This window comes from Vulpes vulpes, chromosome 8, assembly GCF_048418805.1.
Source record: "Vulpes vulpes isolate BD-2025 chromosome 8, VulVul3, whole genome shotgun sequence".
NCBI lineage: Eukaryota > Metazoa > Chordata > Mammalia > Carnivora > Canidae > Vulpes > Vulpes vulpes.
In genome coordinates this window covers 13844182-13869156 of record NC_132787.1, presented here as the reverse complement: position 1 = coordinate 13869156, position 24975 = coordinate 13844182, and the positions used below count along the sequence as shown (strand labels likewise).

Genomic DNA, 24975 nt, shown 5'->3' with positions numbered 1-24975 from the left:
TGAAAGCAGACACTTAACCAACTAAGCCACCCAGGTGCCCCCTTTATGTTTGTTATTAACTGCTTTACATATTTGGATGCTCCCATGTTGGGTTCATAAGTATTTGTAGTTGTTATATTTTCCCTATGGATTGTTCCCTTTATGATTAATATGGGATTCTTCTTTGTGTTTTGTTACAGTCTTTGTTTTAAAATCTTTTTCCCTTTTTTAAAAAAAAAAAGATTTTATTTATTTATTTGAGAGAGAGATAATATGCATGAGTGGGTGAAGGGCAGAGGCAGAAGCAGGCTCTCCACTGAGCAGGGAGCCTGATGTGGGGCTTGATCCCAGGACTCTAGGATCATGACCTGAGCCAGAGGCAGATGCCTAACACACTGAGCCACTCAGGTTCCCAAAGTCTCTTTTTTTCTGATGTAAGTATTGCTACCCTAGTTTCTTTTCACTGCCATTTGGATGATAAATGCTTCTCCTTTCCTTCACTTTCAATCTACATGTGTCTTTAGGTCTGAAATAAGTCTGTTGTAGGCAGCGTATAGATGGGTCTTGCTTTAAAAAAAAAAAAAAAGATTTTATTTATTCATGAGACACACATAGAAAGAGACAGAGACACAGGCAGAGGGAGAAGGAAGCTCCATGCAGGGAGCCCGATATGGGACTCGAGCCCGGGACTCCAGGATCATGCCCTGAGCCAAAGGCAGGTGCTAAACCGCTGAGCCACCCAGGTGTCCCAGGTCTTGCTTTTTTAACCCATTTAATCAGCTGTGTCTTTTGATTGGAGCATTTAGTGTATTTACACTCAAAGTAATTATTTATAGGTATTACCATTTTGTTTCTTGTTTTATGATTGTTTTTGTAGTTTTCTGTTCCTTGCTCTTTTCTCATGATCTGCCAGCTTTCTTTAGTGATATCCTTGGGTTCCTTTTTCTTTGTTCTTGCGTATCTATTACTGGGTTTTGATTTTTGGATCCCCTGAAGTTTTTGTTCTCTAGATTTTATTTATTTATTCATGAGAGACAGAGAGAGAGGAAGAGATGTAGGCAGAGGGAGAAGCAGGCTCCCTGCAGGGAGCCCAATGTGGAACTCGATTCCAGGACTCCAGGATCATGCCCTGGACCAAAGGCAGATGCTTAACCACTGAGCCACTCAGGCATCCTGTTTTTGTTTTTATTTTTTAAGATTTTATTTTATTTTAGAGCATGAGCATACATGTGCTAATGGGGCAGGGGCAAATGGGTTGAAGACTCTGCACTGAGTGCAGAGTCTGATGTGAGGCTTGATCCCATGACCCCAGGACCTTGACCTGAATTGAAACCAAGAATTGGATGCCCAACCTACTGAGCCACCCAGGTGTTCCACCATTAGGTTTCTATATAACATTTAAAATATCTTGCTGCTTTTAAAATTCTCTTTATATCACTACTTTTTACTATTTTAATTATCATGTGTCTTGGTGTGGACCTCCTTGGGTTGATTTTGTTGGGGACTCTGTGCCTTTTGGATCTGGATTTCTGTTTCCTTCCCCAAATTCAGGAAATTTTCAGCTATCATTTTTTTAAATAAATTCTCTGCCCTCTTTTTTCTGTCTTCTATTTCTGATATCCTTGTAATGCAAATGTTATTACACTTGATGGTGTTGTTGACTTCCCTAAATGTATTTTCATTTTTATTATTTTTTTTGTCTCTCCTTTTCAGCTTGATTGCTTTCTATTACTCTCTTCCAGGTTGCTGTTTTGTTCTTCTGGTCCTTCTAGTCTACTGTTTATTCCCTTTAGTGTATTTCTTAATTTTTAGTTACTGATTCTTCATCCCTGATTCTTTATTTTCTATCTTTTTCTTAAGGGTATAACTGAAGTCCTCCACTCTATTCTCAAGTCCAGTGAGTATCTATATGACCATTACTTTAAATTCTCTATTAGGCATATTATTGGTTTAATTTAGCTTTCTCGCTGTGATTTTGTCCTGTTCTTTCATTTGGGGCATATTCCTCTGTCTCATCATTTTGTCTAACTTCTTGTATCTGTTTCTTTGTGTTAGAACGTAAGTTTTATCTCTTGCTCTTGAAAGTAGTGGCCTCATGCAAAAGAGGTTTTGTAATGCCTTGCAACCAAACATACCCTGTTTAGTAGAACCTGGCTACTAAGGGGTGTCTCCTGTGTATGTGTGTGTCTCCTGCTGTTGTGGTTGAGTGAATGTTTCCTTCAGTCCAGTCATCTGCAATGGGTTTCTTTGCCTATTGGGGGCAATAGGGGTGTCTCCTGTGTATGTGTGTGTCTCCTGCTGTTGTGGTTGAGTGAATGTTTCCTTCAGTCCAGTCATCTGCAATGGGTTTCTTTGCCTATTGTGGGCAAGGTTAAGTCTCTGTATTTTTAGTGGGCCTCTCTGGGACTGCCTTGGGCTTTAGTTGAGTCAGACTAGGCATTTATCAGTGATGCAATAGCATTGAACTGCAGAGTGCTTTCCCTGTGTTGTCCTCTGAGAAGCTTTTGTTAGTGGGCAGAGCCTGCTGTTAGACCCGATGCCTTTCCCCATCCTACTTCTGGGCCACAGTTTGACTGGTGTGTGTGGTTATCTTTCCCTCTCTGTGGGGCAGGAATTATTTTGGAGTGGTGTTGCCCCTGTTGGGGATGCTTCCACACTGCCATGCTTGCGGCACCACTTTGGATGGATCTAGCCAAGGGGGGTGGGGAGGCAGTTTGGCAGGGAAAGCAGGGGCAGGTATGCCGTTTGCAAGTTAGGTAGCTAGTGTTGGTGCTGTGGCCCTGTAGCTGTCTAAGGGTCTAGGTTGCAGGGTGGAGAGGGAAATGGCACCTGCTGGATCTTTTGTTACCAGAAAAATCTCCCAATGATCCCCACCCCTCCAGCATACTGAGATTAGTATACAAATCTCTCTCCCATATACTGTAGGTGTTTTTTCAAACTGTTATTTTTGTGCTCTATCATCACTTGGCTGTTGTTCTATGTCTTTAAAGGTGGGGACTCAGTTTCTTCTTGCCATCCTGGCTCTCCTAGAGGCAAGCCAACTCATTTTGCAAGTTCTAGATGTTAAGCCTCCTTGATTGTAAGAACTCATGAAGTTATGCCCCTCTGCTTTTCAAAGCCAAAAGTATGGCTGTTCATCATCCCAGTGTGTGTTCCTAATGCCTGGAGTGCCTGGTTTGGGGTACTTTCCTCTCACCTCTTCTCAAGGGCAACGTCCCTCCCTTCCAGGTTCAGTCCCACAGGTCCATTTAGCTCTGGACTGCATCTCTGCCTTTCCTGCCCCCTTTGATGTGGCCTCTTTTCTACATTTAATTGTGGAGAGTCTGTTCTACTAGTCTTACATCATCTTCTGGCTTGCTTATACTGATGAGGGTGTTATGTAGTTGTATCTGTGGGATGAAGTGAGCTAAGGGTCCTGCTACCCTGCCCATGAACCATGGTCAGGAAGAACTGCTCTTTGCCTCTTTTTAAATTGGGTTATTTTTGTTTTGTGTGTTACTGAGTAGTATGAGTTCCTTACAGATTGTGTATATTTACACTTTCTCAGATATAACATTCGTAAATACTTACTCCCATTCATTAGGTTGCCTTTTCATTTTGTTGATGATTTCTTTTGCTATGCAGGAACTTTTTAGTTTGATGGAATCCTATTTATTTTTGTTTTTGTTGTCTTTGTTTTTGGTTTAAGCCAAAAAAAAAAAATTGTTGCCAAGATGAACATCAATGAGCTTAATCCTCTGTGTTTTCTTCTAGCACTTTTATGTTTTCAGGTCTCATGCTCAAATCTTTATTTCATCTTGACTGAATTTTAGTGTATGGTGTAAGATAGAGGTCTACTTTCATTTTCATTTTCATGTGGCCATCCAGTTTTCCCTACCATTTATTTTAGGACAATTTGTTTTCCTTTCATCATTATATTTTTTTGGCTTTTTTGTCATAAATTAATTGACCATATATGCATGCTAGGCTCTCTATTTTATAGAATGTCAGTCTATATGTCTTTATTTGTGGCAGTACCATACTGTTTGATTGCCATAGGTTTGTAATCTAGATGGTTCCTGACTAATGATGGTTTGACTTAAGATTTTTTTTATTTTAAAATGATGCAAAGTTGGTATGCATTCAGTAGAAACCATACTTTGAATTTTGAAATTTGATCTTTTTCTGGGCAAGTGATACGCAGTATGATACTCACTCAAGATGCTAGGCAATGGCAGCATGTTGTAGCTCCCAGTCAGCCATATAGTCAAGATGGTAAACAATGATAAACCAAACAACCATTCTGTACCCATATAACCATTTTTTTGTTCATGTTTAGTATAGCATATGATAAGTTACATGAGATTTTCAACACTTTATTGTAAAACAGGCTTTGCGTTTGATTATATTTCCCAACTATAGGTTAATGTAAAATGTTCTGAGAAGGTTTCAAGTAAACTAGGCTAAGCTGTGAAATTTGGTAGGTTAGATATATTAAATGCATTTTCCACTACAGTATTTTCAACTTCCAATGTCTGTAATTATCAGGATGTAACCCATTGTGTTAGTCAAGGAAAAATCTGTATAGTTTGCATCAAATGTGATGCCTTCACTTTGTTCTTTTTTCTCAAGATTGCCTCGGCTATTTGGGGTTTTTTGTGGTTTCTTAAAAATTTTAGGGCTGTTTCTTCTATTTCTGTGAAAAATTCCATTGGAATTTTGATGGGGATTGCATTGAATCTATAGATTATTTTGAATAGTAGGGACATTTTATCAATATTGATCAATTTTTATTTTTCCAATTCACAAGCATGAAATTTCTCACCATTACTTGAGTATTCTTCAGTTTCTTTCACCAGTGTGTTATAGTTTGCAGTATACAGATGTTTTATCTCCTTGGTTAAATTTATTCTAAGTATTTATTTTTTGGGGTTATTATAAGTAGGATTGTTTTCTTAATTTCTTTTTGATAGGTGGTTGTTAGTGTATAGAAACAACTGATTTTTGTGTATTGATATTCTTCCCTGCAACTTTACTAAGTTCATTTATTCTAACACTTTTTTTTTTTTTGTGGAGTCTTTAGGGTTTTCTGTCCATATCATGTTACCTGAAAATAAATACAATTTTTCTTGTTCTTTTTTGTTTGGGATGTTATTTCTTTTTCTTTCCTGTTTGCTTGGCTAGGACTTCCTTGCTATGTTGAATGAAAGTGATGAGAGTGGGCACCTTTGTTTCTGATTACAGAGGAAAAGGTTTCAGTGTTTCATCATTGAATGTAAGATTAGCAATAGCCTTGCCATCTATGGTCTTTATTATGTTGAGGCATGTTCTCTCTGTACTCACTTTGTTGGGAGTTTTTATGATAAAAGGATGTTGAATTTTGGCAAATGCTTTTTTTGTAGCTATTGAAATGATGACATGATTTTTAATCATTTTGTTAATGTGGTTTATCATTTTGGCAAATGCTTTTTTTGTAGCTATTGAAATGATGACATGATTTTTAATCATCATTTTGTTAATGTGGTTTATCACATTGATTTGCATATGGTGAACCATCATTGCATCAGTGGAATGAATCCAGTTTGATCACAGTGAAGGATTTTTTTGCCAGTGTGTTAAATTTGGTTTGCTAATATTATGTTGAAGGTCTTTGCATTCATGTTCAATAGGTATACTGGCCTGTGATTTTCCTTCCTTGTATGTCTTTGGTTTTTGTATCAGGGTAATACTGGTCTGGTAAAATGAGTTTAGAAGTGTTCTCTCCTTTTCTGTATTTTTGGAAGAGTTTGAGAAGGATTGATACTAATTATTTTTTAAATGGTTGGTAGAATTTACCAATAAAGCCATGTAGTCTTTGTTCTCTACTGGTTGATTTTTGAATACTGATTCAGTCTCCTTAGTATTATTGGCCTGTTCAGGTTTTCTATTTCTTCATTACTCAGTTTTGGTAGATTGTGTGTTTGCAGAAATTATCCATTTCTTCTTGGTTGTCCAATTTATGGTTTACAATTGTTCATAGTAGTTTCTTATGATACTTTTTATTTGTATTGTTAGTTGTAATGTCTTTTCTTCCATTTGTAATTTCACTCATGTCTTTTTCTTGATAAATATAGCTAATGGTTTGTTAATTAGTATGTTTTCAACAATCAACTCCTATTTTCATTAATCTTTTGTATTGTCTTTTTAGTATCTATTACATTTACTTTCAGGCTGTGCTATAGACTTGTTTCTGCTAACTTTGGGCTTAGGTTGTTATTGTTTGTTTTGGTTCTTTGAGATGTAGAGGTAGGTTGTTTACTTGAGCTCTTTATCTTTTTCTTAATATAGGCATTTATTGCTACCAAGAACTGCCTTTACTGCATCCCATAAGTTTTTGTATGTTGTGTTTTCATTCTCATTTGTCTCAAGATATGGTTTGATTTTGTTTTTAATTTATTTGACCTGTTGGTGGTTCAGGAGGATGTTGTTTAGTCTCCACATAAATGTGTTTTCCAATTTTCTTCTTGTAAGTGATTTCTAAGTTTTTTTTTTAATTTAAGATTTTAGGTTTTATTTATTCATGTATCCCTCCTCATGGAGGGAGAAAATGCATGAGCAAGGAGAGGGGCAGAGGAAAAGGGAGGGAGAGAACCTAAGCACTTGACTTCACATTAAGTGTGGAGACTGAGGGGTGTGGGGGGGTGGGGGGCTCAATCTCACAATCCTGAGATCATGACCTAAGCTGAAAGCAAGAGTTAGATGTTAACCAACTGAGCCACCTAGGCACCGTGATTTTTAAATTAATGCCATTGTAGTTGGAAAAGATACTTGATCTCAAGTCTTCTTAAATTTAAGACTTAGGGCAGCCCCGGTGGCACAGCGGTTTAGCTCTGCCTGCAGCCCGGAGTGTGATCCTGGAGACCCAGGATCGAGTCCCACGTTGGGCTTCCTGCATGGAGCCTGCTTCTCCCTCTGCCTGTTTCTCTGCCTCTCTCTTTGCTCTCTTTGAATGAATAAATAAATAAATCTTTATTTATTTATTTTTTATAAATAAATCTTTAAAAAAAATTAACTTAGTTTGTGGATTAACATATAATTTGTCCTGGAAAATGATTTATGTGGGCTGTGTGTTTCGTTGTTGTTGGTTGGAATGTTCTGTAACATGTTCTGCCTGTTAAGTCCATCTCATATATTGTAGAGGTTAAGACCAATATTTTCTTACTGATTTTATTTTATTTATTTTTTTAAAGACTTTATTTATTCATTCATGAGAGACACACAGAGAGAGAGGCAGAGACACAGGCAGAGGGAGAAGCAGGCTCCACGCAGGGAGCCCGACATGTGACTTGATCCCAGGACTCCAGGATCAGACCCTGGGTCAAAGGCAGTGCTAAACGGCTGAGCCACCCGGGCTGCCCCTCTTACTGATTTTATATCTGATTCTGATGTATGTTTCCCTCCCCCAACCCTCTCCATCAAGCAATTCTCCAACACTAGTTTGGTGTCCTATAATTAGTGTCATAAAATTAAATTCATTTATGACAGTATCTAGCTGGAGATAATGTTAGGTTCCATAGGTTAAGGACTCAGTCCTACAAAACTGTTCTTGCCTCCTTCTTCAGTTACCAATAGCAAGTCTTGGTTGTCACCTGTGTTTCTGACCAGCTAAGCTATAGATAAGAGATTCCATTGAGGCCCTCCTTGAGTTCACAATTTGTTAGGGGAGTTTACAGAACTGGGAAACATTTTACCTACTTGATTACAGTTTTATTTTAAAGATTTTATTTATTCATGAGAGACACACAGAGAGGTAGAGGGAGAAGCAGGCTCCCAGTAGGGAGCTCGATGAGGGACTTGATCCAAGGACCCCAGGATCACGCCCTGAAATATTCTACCACTGAGCCACCCAGGTGCCCTGATTACAGTTTTATTTTAAATAGGTATAGTTCAGGAATAACCAGATAGAAGAAATACTTAGGGCAAGATACGGAGAAAGAGCATGAGTTTTCCATACTCTCTCCAGGAGTGCCACTCTCCCAAATCTCTATGTGTTCACCAACCTGAAAGCTCTCCAAACCCAATCTCTTTAGGTTTTTATGGAAGCCTTATTAAATGTGTGTGATTGATTAAATCATTAGCTATTATTGATTGATTCAATCTCTAGTTCCTCTCTCCTTCCAGGAGGTTAAGGGGATAGGACTGAAAGTTTCAACCTTCTGAACACATGGTTCTCCTGGCAGCTAGTTCCCATCAGGTGTGTTCCGAAAGCTACTTCATTAACATAACAAAAGACACCCCCCACTGCCCCCGACCACCCCCCCCCCCCCCCCCCCCCCGCTTTTTTCCTCTCATTAAGAAATTCCAAGGGTTTCAGGAGCTGTGCCAGGATTGAGGATGAAGACCAAGCATGTTTTTCTTGTTATATATCAGAATATCATAATGATCAATCTTTTGTTGACTGTGGGATATTGAAGTCTCATGCTATTACCATTGCTGCTTCTTGCTTCAGCTCTGTTTATATTTGCTTTATATAATTAGGTGCTCCAGTGTTGGGTGCATAAATGTTTACAATTGTAATATCCTATCAATTGTTCCCTTTATCATAATGTAGTAACTTTCTTTGGCTGTCTTTTTCCTATTGTATATTTTTGCCTCCTTTGTCATAGATTAGTTGACCATATAAAAATTAAGTGTTTTTCTGGGCTATTTGGTTCTGTGATGTATTTTTGTATCAATACCATATTGTTTTGATTACTATAGCTTTGTAGTAAACTTTGAAATCATTATGATGCCTTCAGCTTCGTTCTCCTTACTAAACATTGCTTTGGCTATTCAGTGTCTTTTTTGGTCCTATAAAAATTTTAGGATTATTTGTTCTGTTTGTATGAAAAGTACAGTTGGCATTTTGGTAGAGTTTGCATTGAATCTATAGGTTGTTTTGTCCTTTGGTAGTAAGGACATTTTTAGAATATGAATTCTTCCAATTCATGAGCACAGAGTATTTTTCTGTTTGTTTGTTTTGTCTTCAATTTCTTTCATCAAAGTCTTAATAGTTTTCAGAGTACAAGTCTTCAACCTCTTTGGTTAAATTTATTCTTAGTTTTTATTGTTTTTGTTGTTGTTTGATTGTTTTTTATGTTTTGTTTATTAGAGACTGCCAGCAGGGAGAGAGAGAGAGAGAGAGAGAGAGAGAGAGAGAGAGAAGCAGATTCCCTACTGAGGGTAGAGCCCAACATGGGGCTAGATCTCGTGACCCATGAGATCATGACCTAAGCCCAAATCAAGAGTCAGATACTTAACTGACTGAGCCACCCAGGTGCCTCTATTTTAGTTTTTTGGATGCAGTTGTCATCTGCAAATAGTGATAGTTTGAGTTCTTCCTTACCAATCTGGATATCTTTCTCATCTGATTACCACAGCCAGGATTTCCAATACTTGGTTGAATAAAAGTGGATACCCTTGTCTTGTTTTTGATTTTAGAAAATAGCTTTCAGATTTTCACCATTGACTATGTTGTTAGCTGTGAGTTTGTCGTATATGGCCTTTATTATGTTGAGGTATATCCACTTTGTTGTGAGTTTTTATGATGAAAGGATGTTGAATTTTTCAGTTTTTTTCTCCATCTGTTGAGATAATCACATAATTTTTATCTTTTGTTAATGTGATGTATCATGTTAATTTGTGTATATTGAACTGTCTTTGCATCCCTGAGATAAAATGCAGTTGCTCTTGTTGAATGAATGATTCTTTTAACGAATTGTTAAAAGTTGTTTTGGTGTCAGAGTAATATTGGCCTCACAGAATGAATTTGGAGGCATTCTGTCCTCTTTTTTTTTGGAATAGTTTGAAAAGGATGAAAGGATGAGTATTAACTCTTATTAAAGTGTTGGGTAGAATTCACCTGTGAAACCATCTTGTCTTGGACTTTTGTTGAGTTTTGTGATTACCCATTTAATTTTGTTGCTAGTAATGGTCTGTTCAGAATTTCTATTTCTTCCTGTTTAGTCTTGGAAGATTGTTGTATGTTTCTAGGAATTTATTCATTTCTTCTAGGTTTTTAATTTGTTGCCATATAATTTTTTGTAGTGGTCTCTTATAATCCTCTGCATTTCTGTAGTATCAGTTGTTACTTTTTCATTCCTGGTTTTATTTATTTTTTTGAGCCCCATTCTTTTTTCACTTTTCTTCTTTTCTTAACAAATCTAGTTTAAGTTTTTTTTTTTTGGTTTTTCTTTATTGCTTTTCACTTTTTGGTTGATTTTTTCCCCCTTTTTTATGGTTTTTTATGTTATTTCTTTCTATTTTAAGCTTTATTAGTCCTTTTCTTCTACTCAGTTTCGGCTTTGTTCTTTTTTCTGGTTCCTTTAGGTAAAAAGTTATATTGTTTTTTTGAGATTTTTCTTGTTTCTTGAAGTATACCTATATTGGTATAAAATTTTGTCTTAGAACTGCCTTTGATGTGTACCATAGAATTTGAACTGTTGTGTTTCCATTTTTGTTTCTTTCCAGATAATTTTTGGTTTCCTCTTTGATTTCTTCTTGATCCACTCATTGTTTAATAGCATGATGTTTAGCCTCCACGTATGTATTTTTTTCCCCAAGATTTTTATCTTGTATTCATTTCTAGTTTCATATTGCTCATATTGCACATTCCATGTACACTTGAACAGAATGTGTAATCTGCTATTTTTGAAATATTTTGTATATTTCTGTTAAATCCATGTGGTCTAATGTGATGTTTAGAACAGAATGTGCAATCTGCTATTTTTGAAATATTTTGTATATTTCTGTTAAGTCCATGTGGTCTAATGTGATGTTTAGATTCACTGTTTCCTTATTGGTTTTCTGTCTGGATAATCCTCCATTGATATAAATGAAGTGTTAAACTCCACTACTATTGTTACTGTTACTTTCTCCCTTTGTGTCTGTTAATATTTGCTTTTGTGAATTCAGATGCTCCTATGCTGCGTGCACAGATACTTAACAATTGTTATATTTTTGATTGATTCCTATATCATTATGTAATGTGTCTTGTTACTGTGTCTTTGTGTCTTGTTAGTTATTTGTCTTAAGTATTGAAGCCTCAGCTTTTTGTTTGCTTAAGTATTTGCATGGAATATCTATTTCTATCTCTTCTTTTTCAGTCTGTATGTGTCTTTAGGTTTGAAGGAGGTCTTTTGTAAGCAATATAGAGATGGTTTTTAATATATTCAGGCAGCATATTTTCTTTTTATTAGAGCATTTAGTCCATTTACATTTAAAGTGATTATTGGTTAGTGTGTACTTATGCCATTTTATTCTTTATTTTATTTTTATTTTTTTTTTGTAGTTCTTTTACATTCTTTTCTTGCTATCTTCCCTTGTGATTTGACAACTTTCCCAGTGGTGTTTGTATTTCTTTTTCTTTGTTCTTTGTGTGTCTATTATAGGTTTTTAGTTTGTGGTTACCAGGAGGTTCATTTAGTATATAGTAGTGTATATTAATTTGGGTGTGACTTAAGTTAGAACACATTCATAAAACACATTTACTGCTTTCTCCATGTTTTATGTATATTTTACATGTTTTTACATGTAAAACATGTTTTACATGTTTTATATGCCTCCCAATATGTAGATATAATTGATTGTATTGCTTTTGTTTTTTGACTTTCATATCAGCTTTATAGCGATTGATCTAGTGTCTTGTCTTTGGTCAGTGAATTTTTTTCCCTTCATTATTTTTTTTTCTTTGTTATGGCCTTTTCTTTTCCACTTGAAGAAGTCCCTTTAATATTTCTTGTAAGTGTGACTTAGTGGTGATGATCTCCTTTTTTTTTTTTTTTTTTTTAGGAAACTCATTCTCAAAAAAAAAGGGGGGAAACTCATTCTCTTTCAGTTCTGAGTGATAGTCTTGCAGAGTAAATTATTCTGAGTTTTAAGTTTTCTCCCTTTAGCACTTTGAATATGTCACGTACTTACTTCTGGCCTACAATGTTTCTCCTGAAAAATCAGCAGATAGTTTTATGTGATTTCTCTTGTATGTAACTATTTGCTTTTCTCTTATTTCATTTAAGATTCTCTCTTTATCTTTACTTTTTGACATTTTAATTATATTTCTTGGTGTGGACCTCCCTGGGTTCATTTTGTTTGTAGTTTTCTTTGCCTCCTGGACCTGGATGTTTATTTCCTTCCCCAAGTTAGGCAAGTTTTCAGCTATTATGTCTTTAAATAAGTTTCATGCCTCATTCTGTCTCTTTCATCTTCTCTGGAACCTTTATAATATCAGTGTTATTATTTTTGATATTATTCCAGAGATCCCTTAAGCTATCATTATTAAATTTTTTTTTGTCCTTTTTTGTTTTGTGCTTGCTTTCTACTACCTTGTCTTCCAGATTGCTGTCTATTCTTCTGCATTCTCTAATCTGTTGTTGATTCCCTGTGGTGTATTTTTCATTTTAGTTATTTTTCAGTTCTGATGGTTCCTTTTTATATTTTCTCTTTGTTGAAGTTCATCCATTCTTCTCTCAAGTTCAGTTAACATCTCTTTGACTATTAGTTTGAAATCTTTGTCAGGTAGGTGGCTTATCTCTGTTTTGTTTAGTTTTCTGTGGTTTTGTTTTGTTCTTTTGTTTGGAACATATTCCTTTGTCTTTTCATTTCTTCTGTATTGTTTTTGGTGCATTAGGTCAGTTCCTGGTTTTGAAAGTAGTGGTCTTATGTAGAAGGATCCTGTCGGGCCCAGTAGTGCATTTGCCTTTGGTCATAAGAACCAGGCACTCTAGCAGTATCCCCTTTGTGGGCTGCATGTACCTTCCCGTTGTGTTTGGACTGTGATTGCTGTGGGTTCCCTGGTAGTTGGGCCTGGCCCTCAGCCCCACTCTCTGCAATGACTGGCCCTGACTACTATGGATGCACTGGTGGGCAGGGCTGGCTCCTGGCATGGTGGACTGAGAGGTCCACCTGCGACTCCTGTGGGCATGCTGGTGGCTTGACTTGACTTCCCCTTCTCTGGGGCAGGAGCTGCTTTGGAGTGGCGGTGGTCTGGGCTAGGGCTGCCTGCTGCATGTGGCGGGGTGGAGCTGCTTTGGAGGGGTGCCTGTTGGGGCAGGTGGGTTAGGTAGTGCATAATCACAAGGGTATGCCAGGGCAGGACAGCAGTGCTAGTGAAGTACATAGTGTCAGAACTGGCTATCACAAGTAGGTTGGCCAGCTAGGTTGAAGGAGGGCAAGAAAAATTGTGTCAGCATTTCCATTTCCAGAGAAAGCTTCTGCAGATCCCTGCCCATCTGGCACATGCCCTAAAATTAGTCAATAAATCTTCCTTTATTTATAATCCTGGTGCTTTTCAATCTGCTATTTTTATACTGGGTCTTGGATCAAGTGGTATAGCATGCTGGTTCTATAAGGGTGGACTGTCAGTTCTCTATAGCCCTCTGGCTTTTCTGGAGTTAAGCCCCACTAACTTTAAAATCCTGACATTGTGAGGGCTTGTCTTCTGGTTCAAGTTCCCAGGGCTGGGGGTGATTGATATGGAGATTGAATGCCTTGCTCCTCATGAGGACCTCCATCCCTGTGATATCCTTCCTATTTGTAAGTTGTATCACCAGAGGGTTTCATTCTTTACTATATCTCTGTTCCTGCTATCCTTCTCAGGGTGGCTGCTGCTTTATGTCATTAGCTGTGGAGGATGTGTTCTGCTAGTCTTTAAGTCATTTTCATAGTGACACTTCCATTTCATATATCTGTTGCCTTACAGTGTCTGTGGGAAAAGGTAAGGTCAGGATCTTCCTACTCCTTGATCTTCCCTGAATTTCCCTCTTCTCCCAGTTCTGACAGAATGGTCTTGTGAAGGAAATGAATCTCATTGATCAGCCAGGCCCTACCTCCTAGTTGTCTCTCAGACTTCTGTGATTGTCCAAGTCTTCTTTGTACTTAATGTTTCTTAGTATAGATGGTATGCCAAGACCTGTCAGTGTCCCAATGGGTAGGATAGCAGTGAGCACCTGGTTATTAACCCTCAGGCTGCAACTATTTATATATTTAATTTAAGCCCCTTCTGGGAAGAAACTGGGAGATGAGCTTTTTTTTTGCCTGCTCCCTCTGTGCTAGACTCCCATGTGTAGCCTTTGGGTTATGTGGGCCCGGTAAGAACTATTTGTTTGCTACATTTCTGTGGGACTCATGAATGCAAGCCCCATTTGCTATTAGAACCAGGTGATCTGGAGACTTGTTCTTTGGGTGGCTGTCAAAAAGGTTGAGGCACTAAATATGCAGCACAATCTCCTTCCAGGGAGATACTGGTGATTTGGTTTTATTGGAGTGGGCTGGAGCACAGAAGGCCTGAGAGATATCTGCAGTCTTCCCTGGTCTGGAGAAGATCACAGCCAGCCTGTTGATGCCTGCTAGATTAGATGCCGTGCCCTAAGGCAGTATCTTTTAAGGTAAGCAGATAAACCTTTTTGCAAGGAACTAATGGGTTTAAGAGATTTTGCCTGGGGAAAAAAAAAGATTTTGCCTGGGGCAGCCCGGGTGGCTTAGCTGTTTAGTGCCACCTTCAGCCCAGGGCGTGATCCTGGAGACCTGGGATAGAGCCCCATGTCAGGCTTCCTGCATGAAATACAGCTTTTCCCTCTGCCTCTCTCTCTCTCTCTCTGTTTTTCTCATGAATAAATAAGTAAAATCTTAAAAACAAAAAAAAGTATTTTATTAAAAAAAAAAAGATTTTGCCTTGTCCCTAGTTGCTTAGCCCTGCGATGATAGGCAGTTAAGAATTGTTTCTTTGTTTACTAAAGTCCTGGTTTCTTGAATGGAAGCCCCTTTGGCTGTCAGTACCAGGGCATCCAGTGACCTGTTCTTTTTTTTTTTTTTTAATTTTTTTTAATAAATTAATTTTTATTGGTGTTCAATTTACCAACATACAGGAAAACACTCAGTGCTCATCCCGTCAAGTGTCCCCCTCAGTGCCCGTCACCCATTCCCCCCCACCCCCGGCCCTCCTCCCCTTCCACCACCCCTAGTTCGTTTCCCAGAGTTAGGAGTCTTTATGTTCTGTTCTGTTCTTTTAAATTTTTATTTATTTATGATAGTCACAGAGAGAGAGAGAGAGAGAGAGAGAGAGGCAGAGACACAGGCAGAGGGAGAAGCAGGCTCCATGCACCGGGAGCCCGATGTGGGATTCCATCCCGGGTCCCCAGGATTGCGCCCTGGGCCAAAGGCAGGCGCCAAACCTCTGCTCCACCCAGGGATCCCCAGTGACCTGTTCTTTGGGCGGCAGCTATAATAGCTGGGGGATACCATCTCTTTCTACAGAGATACTGATGTGTTGGAGTGGCTTGGAAAAAAAGGCAGAAGTGTCCTCTGGATTTTTTTACTTTCTGGAGAGGCTTGCAGCCAGCCTCTAATGTCTGCTGTAATTATAAGCCTGGATCTCAGGAAGAAACTTTTAAAATATACAGATAAATCTTTTTCAGGGAAGGGCCGGGAAATAGATGATTTACCCCCCGAGGGATAGCTGTGATGAGTGCTGCACACCCATTAAGAACTGCTGTTTGTTTGCTAGTCTTGTGGGTCTCCTGGACGCAGGCCCTGTTGGCTTTCAGAACTATGCTTTTAGGAACTTGTTTGTCTGGTGAGGGCCCTGAAAATTGGGAGTGCTGGATATGAAGTACAAACTTCCTCAGGTCAAAACTATGAGCTGAGAGTTCCCTCCCAACTCTATGGCACTGTTGCTAAGGAGGAGGGGGATGTATTTATGCTAAGAGTGTCTTAGCCTTTGCTACTTGTTTCATTGTGGGTGTTTTCCCTATGTAGGAGTCAACTAGTTTCTGGTTCTCTTTCAGAGGGAATCCTGCAAATGTAGCTGTACATATGCTTGGCTATGGGAAGAGGGGCCTCAGGAGCCTTCTATATTATCATCTGACTCAATCCTTGTGAACAACAGCAAAGAACATTGCTGTCTTATTTTAATACTCCCCTACACAAAACCATTAGAAACAACTATAAGGAATACACAGACACACACATATTTGACATGCCAAATAAAAACTTACTTTTGGATCATCAACTATTTTAATTTTATTGTATAACATCTTTTACGTAGATATTTGTACTCTTTGGCAGCTCAGCATCTGAGCCCCTTTTCTGTGTGGGGGATATTTCCCACCTTATATGAGTATTGGTGTTAGGTACAGGCCACCTTCCTCTCTACAAGGTGGCAGAGCCCACAAAAACATCCAACACAAAAAACACAACAAAACCCAGATACATGTTTCAGTCGGTTTTGCAGCTAGGGATGGGCATATGATGTAAGCGCAGACTTTGATGCACTTGTCCTGTACTTTGAATCAGCAGTTAGTGATCCAAAGAGAGAATACAGAGCATCTATTGTGGTTGCAAGCAGTTGTAGAAGCTTACAGGGGAATTTTCAGGGACAGTAATGACAATGATGCCAGAGGAGATATTTTACTGTCCAGGAGTGGAGATGGTGAAGCTGCCACCTCAGCCTTTCTGGCCTATTTAGGAGTCTTTAAATGTTAGCAAGCACCTTTAGTCCATGTGATTGTTTAGCCAAACCTTTCTTTGCATATCTATAGATCATGCATTGTTTCCCAGAAAGAATGTACAGTATAGTCATTCCACACTTCCATAAAACACCCATTGCTCCTTACAAAGTATAGTCCTTAATCTCCCATCATCTATTTAACCAGTTCTCCCACCCACTTTCCCTCTGGTAATCATCAGTTTGTTTTCTATAGTTGGTTTCTTGGTTTTCTTCTCTTTTTCCCCTGTGATCATTTGTTTTGTTTCTTAAATTCCACATATAAGTGAAATTGATACGGTATTTCTCTTCCTCTGACTGATTTGTTTTGCTTAGCATCAGACTATCTAGCGCCATCCACACTGTTGCAAATGGCAAGATTTAATTCTTTTTGATGGCCAGTACTCCATTGCATGTGTGTTTGTGTGTGTGTACATACCACATCTTCTTTATCTTCTATTTATGTTCATAGACATTTGGGCTCTTTCCATAATTTGGCTATTGTTGATAATATCAGTGATAATGTTGGCTATAAACACCAGGTGCATGTATCCCTTGAGTTAGTACTTTTGTATTCTTTGGGTAAATACCTAGTGATACAATTGCTGTATCATAGGGTAGTTCTATTTTTAAATTTTTAAATAACATCCATATTATTTTCTTCTGTACCAGTTTGCATTTCCACCAACAGCATAAGAGGGTTCCCTTTTCTTTGCATCCTCACCAACACCTGTTGTTTACTGTATTGTTAATTTAGCTGTTCTGACAGGTGTGAGGTGATGTCTCACTGTAGTTTTAATTTGCATTTCTCTGATGAATGATGTTGAGCATCTTCTCTGTTAGCCATCTGGATGTCGTCTTTGGAAAAATGTTTTCATGTCTTCTGCCCATTTTTTAACTGGTTTGTTTTTGAGTGTTGAGTTTGATGAGTTCTTTCTAAATTTTGGATGCTAACCCTTTATCAGATATATCATTTGCAAATATCTTCTCCCATCCTGTAGGTTGCCTTTTAGATCTGTTGATTGTTTCCTTTGCTCTGCAGAAGCTTTTTATTTTGATGAAATCCCAATAGTTTATTTTTACTTTTGTTTCCCTTGTCTCTGGAGACATATCTAGTAAGAAGTTGCTATGGCTGATGTCAGAAGAGGTTACTGTGTGTGTTCTTTTCTAGGATTTTAATGGTTTTCGGACTCACATTTAGGTCTTGTATCCATTTTGAATTTATTTTTGTGTATAAGAAAGTGGTCCAGTTTAATTGTGTGTGTGTGTGTGTGTGTGTGTGTGTGTGTGTGTGTGTTTTAAGTAGGCTCCACACCCAACATTGAGCTTGAACTCACAACCCTGAGATAAAGGGTTGCATGCTCCACTGACTGAGCATGGCTCAGGCTTCCCCACTTTGATTCTTTTGCCTATTGCCATCCAGTTTTCCCAACACCATTAGTTGAAGAGACTGTCTTTTTTCAATTGGGTATTCTTTCCTGCTTTTTGAAGAGTAATTGACCATGTAGTTGTGGGTTTCCCCTTTTAGTGATAACTGCCCTAAAGTTCCTTTAAAAATCTTGGGGGGCAGGGGAGGGGAATCTTTGGGCCAGGCAGAGAAACCTCAGAGTTGGTTTTTGCACAGGAATCTACCTTCTTCCCAGGTGGCCAGCCTTCTGAATAAAGCTCAATTTCCTTTCCAATTAAAACTCATCCCTTGAGTATGGGCCTTTTAAGAGGACAACAGAACTTGCATTTTCTTTCTTTCTTTTTTTTTTTTAATTTTTATTTATTTATGATAGTCACACACAGAGAGAGAGAGGCAGAGACACAGGCAGAGGGAGAAGCAGGCTCCATGCACCGGGAGCCCAACGTGGGATTCGATCCCGGGTCTCCAGGATCGCGCCCTGGGCCAAAGGCAGGCGCCAAACTCTGCGCCACCCAGGGATCCCAGAACTTGCATTTTCTTGTGACAGCAGTACAATCAGTGGTGTCCAGTGTTCACCTGTGTCAGCAGTGATGTCCTTATTGAAAATAATTATGGCATGGTTTTGCCTGTGATCTCACAGCCCAGACTATCTTGTTTCCTGCTGCTTGCCAAATCTGCTTTCTCAGCCTTCTTGGCAGGTCTGTTGGCTACCCAGTTTCTCTCTATTTATTAAAAATATATTTTTTAAGATTTTATTATTTATTTGAGAGAGAGGGAGAAGCAGACTCTCCAGTGAGCAAGGAGTCAATGCGGGGCTCAATCCCAAGACCTTGAGATCATGACCTGAGCTGAAGGTAGACACCTAATCAACTGAGCCATCCAGGCATCCCTACCCAGTTTCATTTTAATACATTTATTTTCTGTTTAAATTAACCAGCGGTACTTTCAGTTTCTTATAACTAAGAATCCTAATTGATGCAATGTTTTTCTTTAGTGCAGCTAATTGAGAGACACTGTTAGTACCATTGGTTGCCTTAATAACAATCTAAAGTGTTCTATTTAAGAAATTACCTTTGACTTTTACATCAGGATCCTTTTTCACTTTCATTATGGTTTAGTTATTAGTAGGCTGATCTAGCAGCTGGTCTTGAGTTCTTAGTTGACTTTTCTTAGGCACATATTGATGGAGATTATGTAGTACAAAGAATTTGGTGAGAGCCATTAGAGTGTCTTGCATAATGGAAAATAGGCCTGGAATGAAAACATTTGATATTTACATATATAAAGACTGTATTTAAACTTTTAGTTGTCTCTAATTCTGCTGATCTTTATAATGTGGAAACTGCACATAGAATTGATATTTCTTATTTTCTGTTTATAAACTGAAATACTTAATATTGCTGGCTTTGTTATATGTCTTGTATTTCTGAACTTTGAAAAGTCACTTCGCTCCCTGTGCAAGTTTTTGTAAATTTTAAAAGATGGAGAATAAATTAATCTCTGAGGCCCTTTCCAGCCTTAGCATTTGAGGGGTCAATGAAATGTAATTTATTTCCTTTTCTTTTCTAAAATTTGAATGCCAACAGTACACTTACGATGCTGCACAGAACAGAATAGATTGGATTCTTTGTTCAATGAGTTCAAAATGGTCAATTGGGACATAGCTTTTGGGAAATATGTAAAAGAGGAAGTTCAATAAGTGGCAAAGTGGGCAGCCCGGTTGCTCAGTGGTTTAACGCCGCCTTCAGCCCAGGATGTGGTCCTGGAGACCCAGGATCGAGTCCCGCGTCAGGCTCCCTGCTTGGAGCCTGCTTCTCCCTCTGCCCACCACCCCCCTTTCTCTGTCTTTCATGAATAAATAAATAAAATCTTTAAAAAAAATAAGTGGCAAAGTATGAGGGTATTCAGTAACAGTTATTCATGTAGTTTATGAAAATTTGGAAAAATTTCATTTGGAAAAAGGAACAGCTTTGTGTATTCACAGTTGACATACTTGGTAAGCAGTGTGTTGCACTGGTTAAACTTTAAAATCATAGTTCTTGGATTTCGATCTCAGTTTTACACTTATCAGCAGTGTGACTGTGGGCAAGTTACTTAACCTCTCTGTGTCTTAGTTTCACCATCAGTAAAATGGGGTTAAAAATAGATCTTACATACGGAGTTGCTGTGATAATAAAATGAATTTATACATATTAAGTATTCAAAGTATTTAGGGGGTGCAAGATACATAGTAGTTTTTATTTTCATGTTGTTATATAATCTCATATAGCTAAGATACATTTTATTATTTTACTTATAGTTCTTGTACAAATCTTGAATTTGAGAGTATAGTTTCATGTATATCCAACAGCTATATTGTGAAAATCTTATTATGAATGTTTTATAGCATTCCATTATTACTAATAGAGCAAATATTTTATAACTAATACTGTACTGTCATTGGAATGCAGTGCAGTGTTTAGCACAAAGATGCTATAAGGCACATCCATAATGACTAGCTATTCTTCTAAAGGAGTTATGAGATTTTGAGTACACATAGCTGATACATTACTATAACTGGAGTTGCTCTAATAATAAACTTAACATTTCTTTAGATCCAAGTAGATTTTGATCTTCTCTCTATTCCCTCTTGATTTTAGTAGAATACTGAAATACAACGAAAGGCAAGAAAATAGCTATCAGATGAGACCAAGAATATTGCTATAGATGAGAATGTTTCAGAGCTAATCTTTTCCAGTGCGTTCCTTTCTCTTTGCTTATATTGATTATATAATCCAGGTTTATTCTGTGCTTTATTATTAATTGTAATAGAGTCTTTTTTACTCCTTCTTGGATTTTTCTAAGACAATTTTGTGAAATAGTATATACTATAAATAAGAACATTCTCATAGTTTCTCTTCAGAAATAATATAATAATAAATAAAAATAGTAAAATAATAAATAATATAATAATATAATTTTTACTTCACTTTTAGATTTTAATTTCAAGTCTTCAGTTCGGCTAAAATGGCAATCATTTTATAGACTATTTCTTTAATCACTATATCTTTTGTCTTGTTTCCTTTTTTAGTACCAGGGTTCTGATTAAACAGGAGAGGAGAAAGCAAAAGGTAAAGAAAAAATATTTTTATTTCCATTAGCTTTATAAGAACAATGATCTTCTGAAGTATTTTTCAAAGGTTAATAAATTCACCTAGTAACTGGAAGACCACCCAGTCTTCTCTGTTCTTAAAGATAACTTGATTAACTGAACATTTTGCTCAGGCAAAGACTTAAAGATCATCGTTGATTCTTGTTGTCATTGTAGTTCCAAAATATATCCCACACCTGATCACTTCTCACTGCCTGTGCTGTGAGTCCCTCGATTCAAATAATCATTTATTTCCTAGAGTATTATGATGGCCTTGTAACCTGTCTCCTACATATTTTTTAGTTTTTTTCTTGCATTGATTTTATTATATAAAGTTGAGCATGTATGTATCTTACAACTGAGCAGTATATATTCAAGAGAAATTCTTCTACATGTGTACTTTGAGACATATACAAGTTTGTTTGGATCACTGTTGTTAAGTAGCAAAAAAAGAAAGAGGAGAAGGCAAAAGAGAGGAAGAAGAGGGACAGGGTAATGGGGAAGGAAGGAGAGCACCCAAATGTCTGTTAGTAATAGAATGGTTAAACATACTGTGGCGTACCCAAGTGATGGTATAGCAGTGCAAATGTATTAACTACATGTAATTAATATAGATGAATCCCAAAACTATAATGTTGAACAAATGAAGCAACTTACAGAATATAAGCAGTAAGATTTCATTTATAAAAAGTTCCAAAATAGAAAAAAAATGTTCAAAGCTCATAAAATTTAAAGAAAAGCAAGGGAGTGACTATTATAAAAGTAGGATAGTTATTAGTGAAATGATGTCTCATTGTAAATTTAACTTGTATTTCCTTTGATTACTAATGAAGTTATCTGAAATTTTCATCCATGCTTCTTTTGTAAAGTATTTTCCAAGTATTTTTTCTATTTTATAATTTGTGTTGTGTTTTTCTTCTTGTCTTTATATATTTAGAATTCTTTGTTGGTTTTATGTGTACTCTGTAGCTTTTATTTTTACTTAATGTTGTCTTTAAAGGAAAGTTCTTAATTTTGATGAATTGAATTTAATTAAATTTTTAATTGAATTTATCAATGTTTTTATGCTTTATCTTTATTCCTTTGTAGTCTGTTCTTCACACAGCAGTTAGTATGATCTTTTAAGAGCACAGATCAAAATTTTTGTTCCCCAGCTTAAAGCTCAGTTGTTTTCCATTGCTTTTAGAATATCTTCCTTAACGATAGCCTAGAAATACCTGAAGGATCTACAGCCTGCCTACTTCTCTTTTTTTTTTTTCTTCTCTGACTTTCTTACTACAAACCCTGTTCATTTTATTTTAGCTACATTGACCTTCTTTTTTCTTAATTCTTCCCTTTGTCTGGAAAATTCTTCTTTAAGATATTAGCATGTCTGGCTCGTCAACATTTAGGTTTCAGCTAATGTATCTCCTCTAAGATTGGCTTTCTTTGATCACAGCATCTAAGTAGCTCCCCACCTCCAGTTACTTTTTTTCCAGGATCATTTTTTTAATCACTCTTTTCTTTCATAAATTGGTATTATCTTATAAACTTGTTTCCTCTGTTCTCCCTCACCTTCATTAACATATATTCATCAGAAGAGGGATTTTATTACTTTTATTCATTTTGTTTCTCCTACACCTAAATTGTGTCAAGCAATAACATAGGCACTCAGTGAATAACTATACACATAATCTGTCTCTAGTTTTCTTTTTTACGTAGTCTAACTCTGGATCATTCTTGTGAATATTTATGAGAAAGGGAAAGACATACAGACCTTCCCTGAAGTGTTGATCTCTAGTTATGCCACTTTCCTATTTGAAAATTGTCATACCTTCCATTGAAATGTCAATGCCCTCCTTAAACCACTCTTCACCAACTCTGTTTCTAATCTCTTCATATTTATTAGATGACTTTGTCTTGTATTTTGAAGAAATAGAAGCTATCAGGTGAGAATTATCTCAGATATCTACTACTAGTTCTGCAAACTATTTTAAATCTTCTCCAATCTTCTCTTTCCCTTTGGGACAGTGGAAGTAGTTTCCTCTAGTCAAAGGAAGGTCCTTCTATCTGTAGTCTGGATTCCAATTTTCTCAAGGTCTTCACTGCATCAGTTACTTCTTTTTCTTGTATCTTTAACCAGTCACTGTCAACTGGAGGCTTTCCATTGATATTCAAACATACTCAGTTATCCCCTATTAAAGCAAGTAAAGCCCTCTCTGGATCCTTTCCCTTTCCTGCTATACCTCTTCACTCTTGTCTCATTCAGTTCTCAGTCCACTCAATAGTACAGCTCTTGTTAATGACAAAGTAGCAGTCATGGGAGGATAATAAAGGAAATTAAATTGACTTTGACTAGAGTCACACAGCTTCTTTTTCTTGTCCTCTTCTCATTTCAGTTGACTTTTAATGGTACTCAGCTGTGCATATCTTTAAGGCTTTTTATATTTGAAGAATAGCATACTCTGTAGAAAAACAAGTTTTCAACTTGTCAGATTTGTGAAATTTTTAAAAAAACTTTACATTTCAGATAGTTTTTAATCTTTTGATACCTAGTAATGGCTTTTTAAAATTATATTTTAAAGGTAGTACGTTTACCAAAAAAGATTATAAGAGGCTGTGAAATTAAGTCTTTAAGCAAACTGTGTCGTCATGATTGATTTTAATTTACATGTAAACATAGACAGGGGATGTCAAAAATATAAAAATGTCAAGTCAATTAGTAAATAGCATTATTGCTTTTTTATTTTTTATGATTCTGCCTAAAACCATATGGTTCTTATAATAACTTTTATTTTTAACTATTTTAGGAATATTTTGAAAAGAAAAGGTTAAAATCAAAAATGAAATTACTGGGGGTTTCATCCCCTGTCAAAAATTCCACTGTCAGTTTAGACCTTCTTAACCTATATATGGTAAATCACATATCTTGCCAGAAGAAAACACCTGGTAAGTCTTTCCATTAGCATTTTGTTTTGACTCTAATGTGATTGTAGCGTTCAGTTTTTTAATAAATTTGTAATTTTGGAACTCAAAGGATTTGGAAAGTAAATTAATTTTAAGAGTGGGTTTCCTTCTTAAATTATACCATTGTTACTCTGCTTAAAAATCTTTTGTTGCTTAATCTTTTTATTTTTAAGTTGTGTGTTATATAAAATTAATTTTATAAGGTATGGTCAGAGTTATTATATTGCAGTTATTTTAGTTACTACATTAATCTACCTAAGCAGATAGTTACAATGTTTAACTAAAAAGCAGGGAATAAATGTCCTTATTGTCTTAAAGTATTTAGAGAATTTGTTTGAAAGGAGGCAGTGAAGTAGATTTTTGCCTCAGTGATTAGTTTCTTATATCAGAACTTTAAAAAAACAAGATTTTATTTATTTATTCATGGGAGACACAGAGAAAGAGACAGAGACATAGGCAGAGGGAGAAGCAGGCTCCTGGTGAGGAGCCCAGTGTGGGACTCAATCCCAGGACCAGGATCGGGACCTGAGCCAAAGGCAGATACTCAACCATTGAGCCACGCAGGTGCCCCCTACATCAGAACTTGAATAATTTCTTAGGCATTCTTGGAAAATTAACTATAGTAGTCTAATACTTCAAAATAAAGTTCTTTTTTGCCTGTACTTTGAGTCTTCAAGTAAATAAAAGTTTAGTCAGAGTATTTTTTTCTCTCAAGGGGACTTGTGCCTGATATGTAATTTTTAAAATAAGTGCTAAAATGAGAGCTTAAGAAATAAGTTCGTAAAGAAGGGCTGGAACTTGATCATATACTGTTAAGTATCTCCTCTTTTCCTTTCTCTACCATTTGTGTTCCTTACTGCAGTTGGCAGTTTACACAAACAAGTAAACTTGTACTTTAGATGTAAATACATTATTTATGGACTTTAAGGAATAAAATTTTTTGTTGTAAATCTGTTTGATATTATTTACCTTCTTTTTCTTTGCTTATGTAATACAGTGTTAATCAGCCAAAATCATGGCATTCTACATTAGATTCTC

The 24975-nt window shown here is 36.8% G+C and overlaps 1 protein-coding gene across 1 annotated transcript in view; it reads left to right on the top strand.

Annotated features, from left to right (window-relative positions):
* The first annotated feature begins 14206 nt into the window (after positions 1-14206).
* REDIC1 (regulator of DNA class I crossover intermediates 1) overlaps positions 14207-24975 on the top strand; it is a 53735-nt gene continuing 42966 nt past the window's right edge. The window contains exons 1-3 of the mRNA XM_026000454.2: positions 14207-14357; positions 20932-20971; positions 23781-23919. Of these exons, the coding sequence (XP_025856239.2) occupies positions 23814-23919 (106 nt within the window). The 5' untranslated portion in view covers positions 14207-14357; positions 20932-20971; positions 23781-23813. The remainder of the gene's footprint in view (positions 14358-20931; positions 20972-23780; positions 23920-24975) is intronic.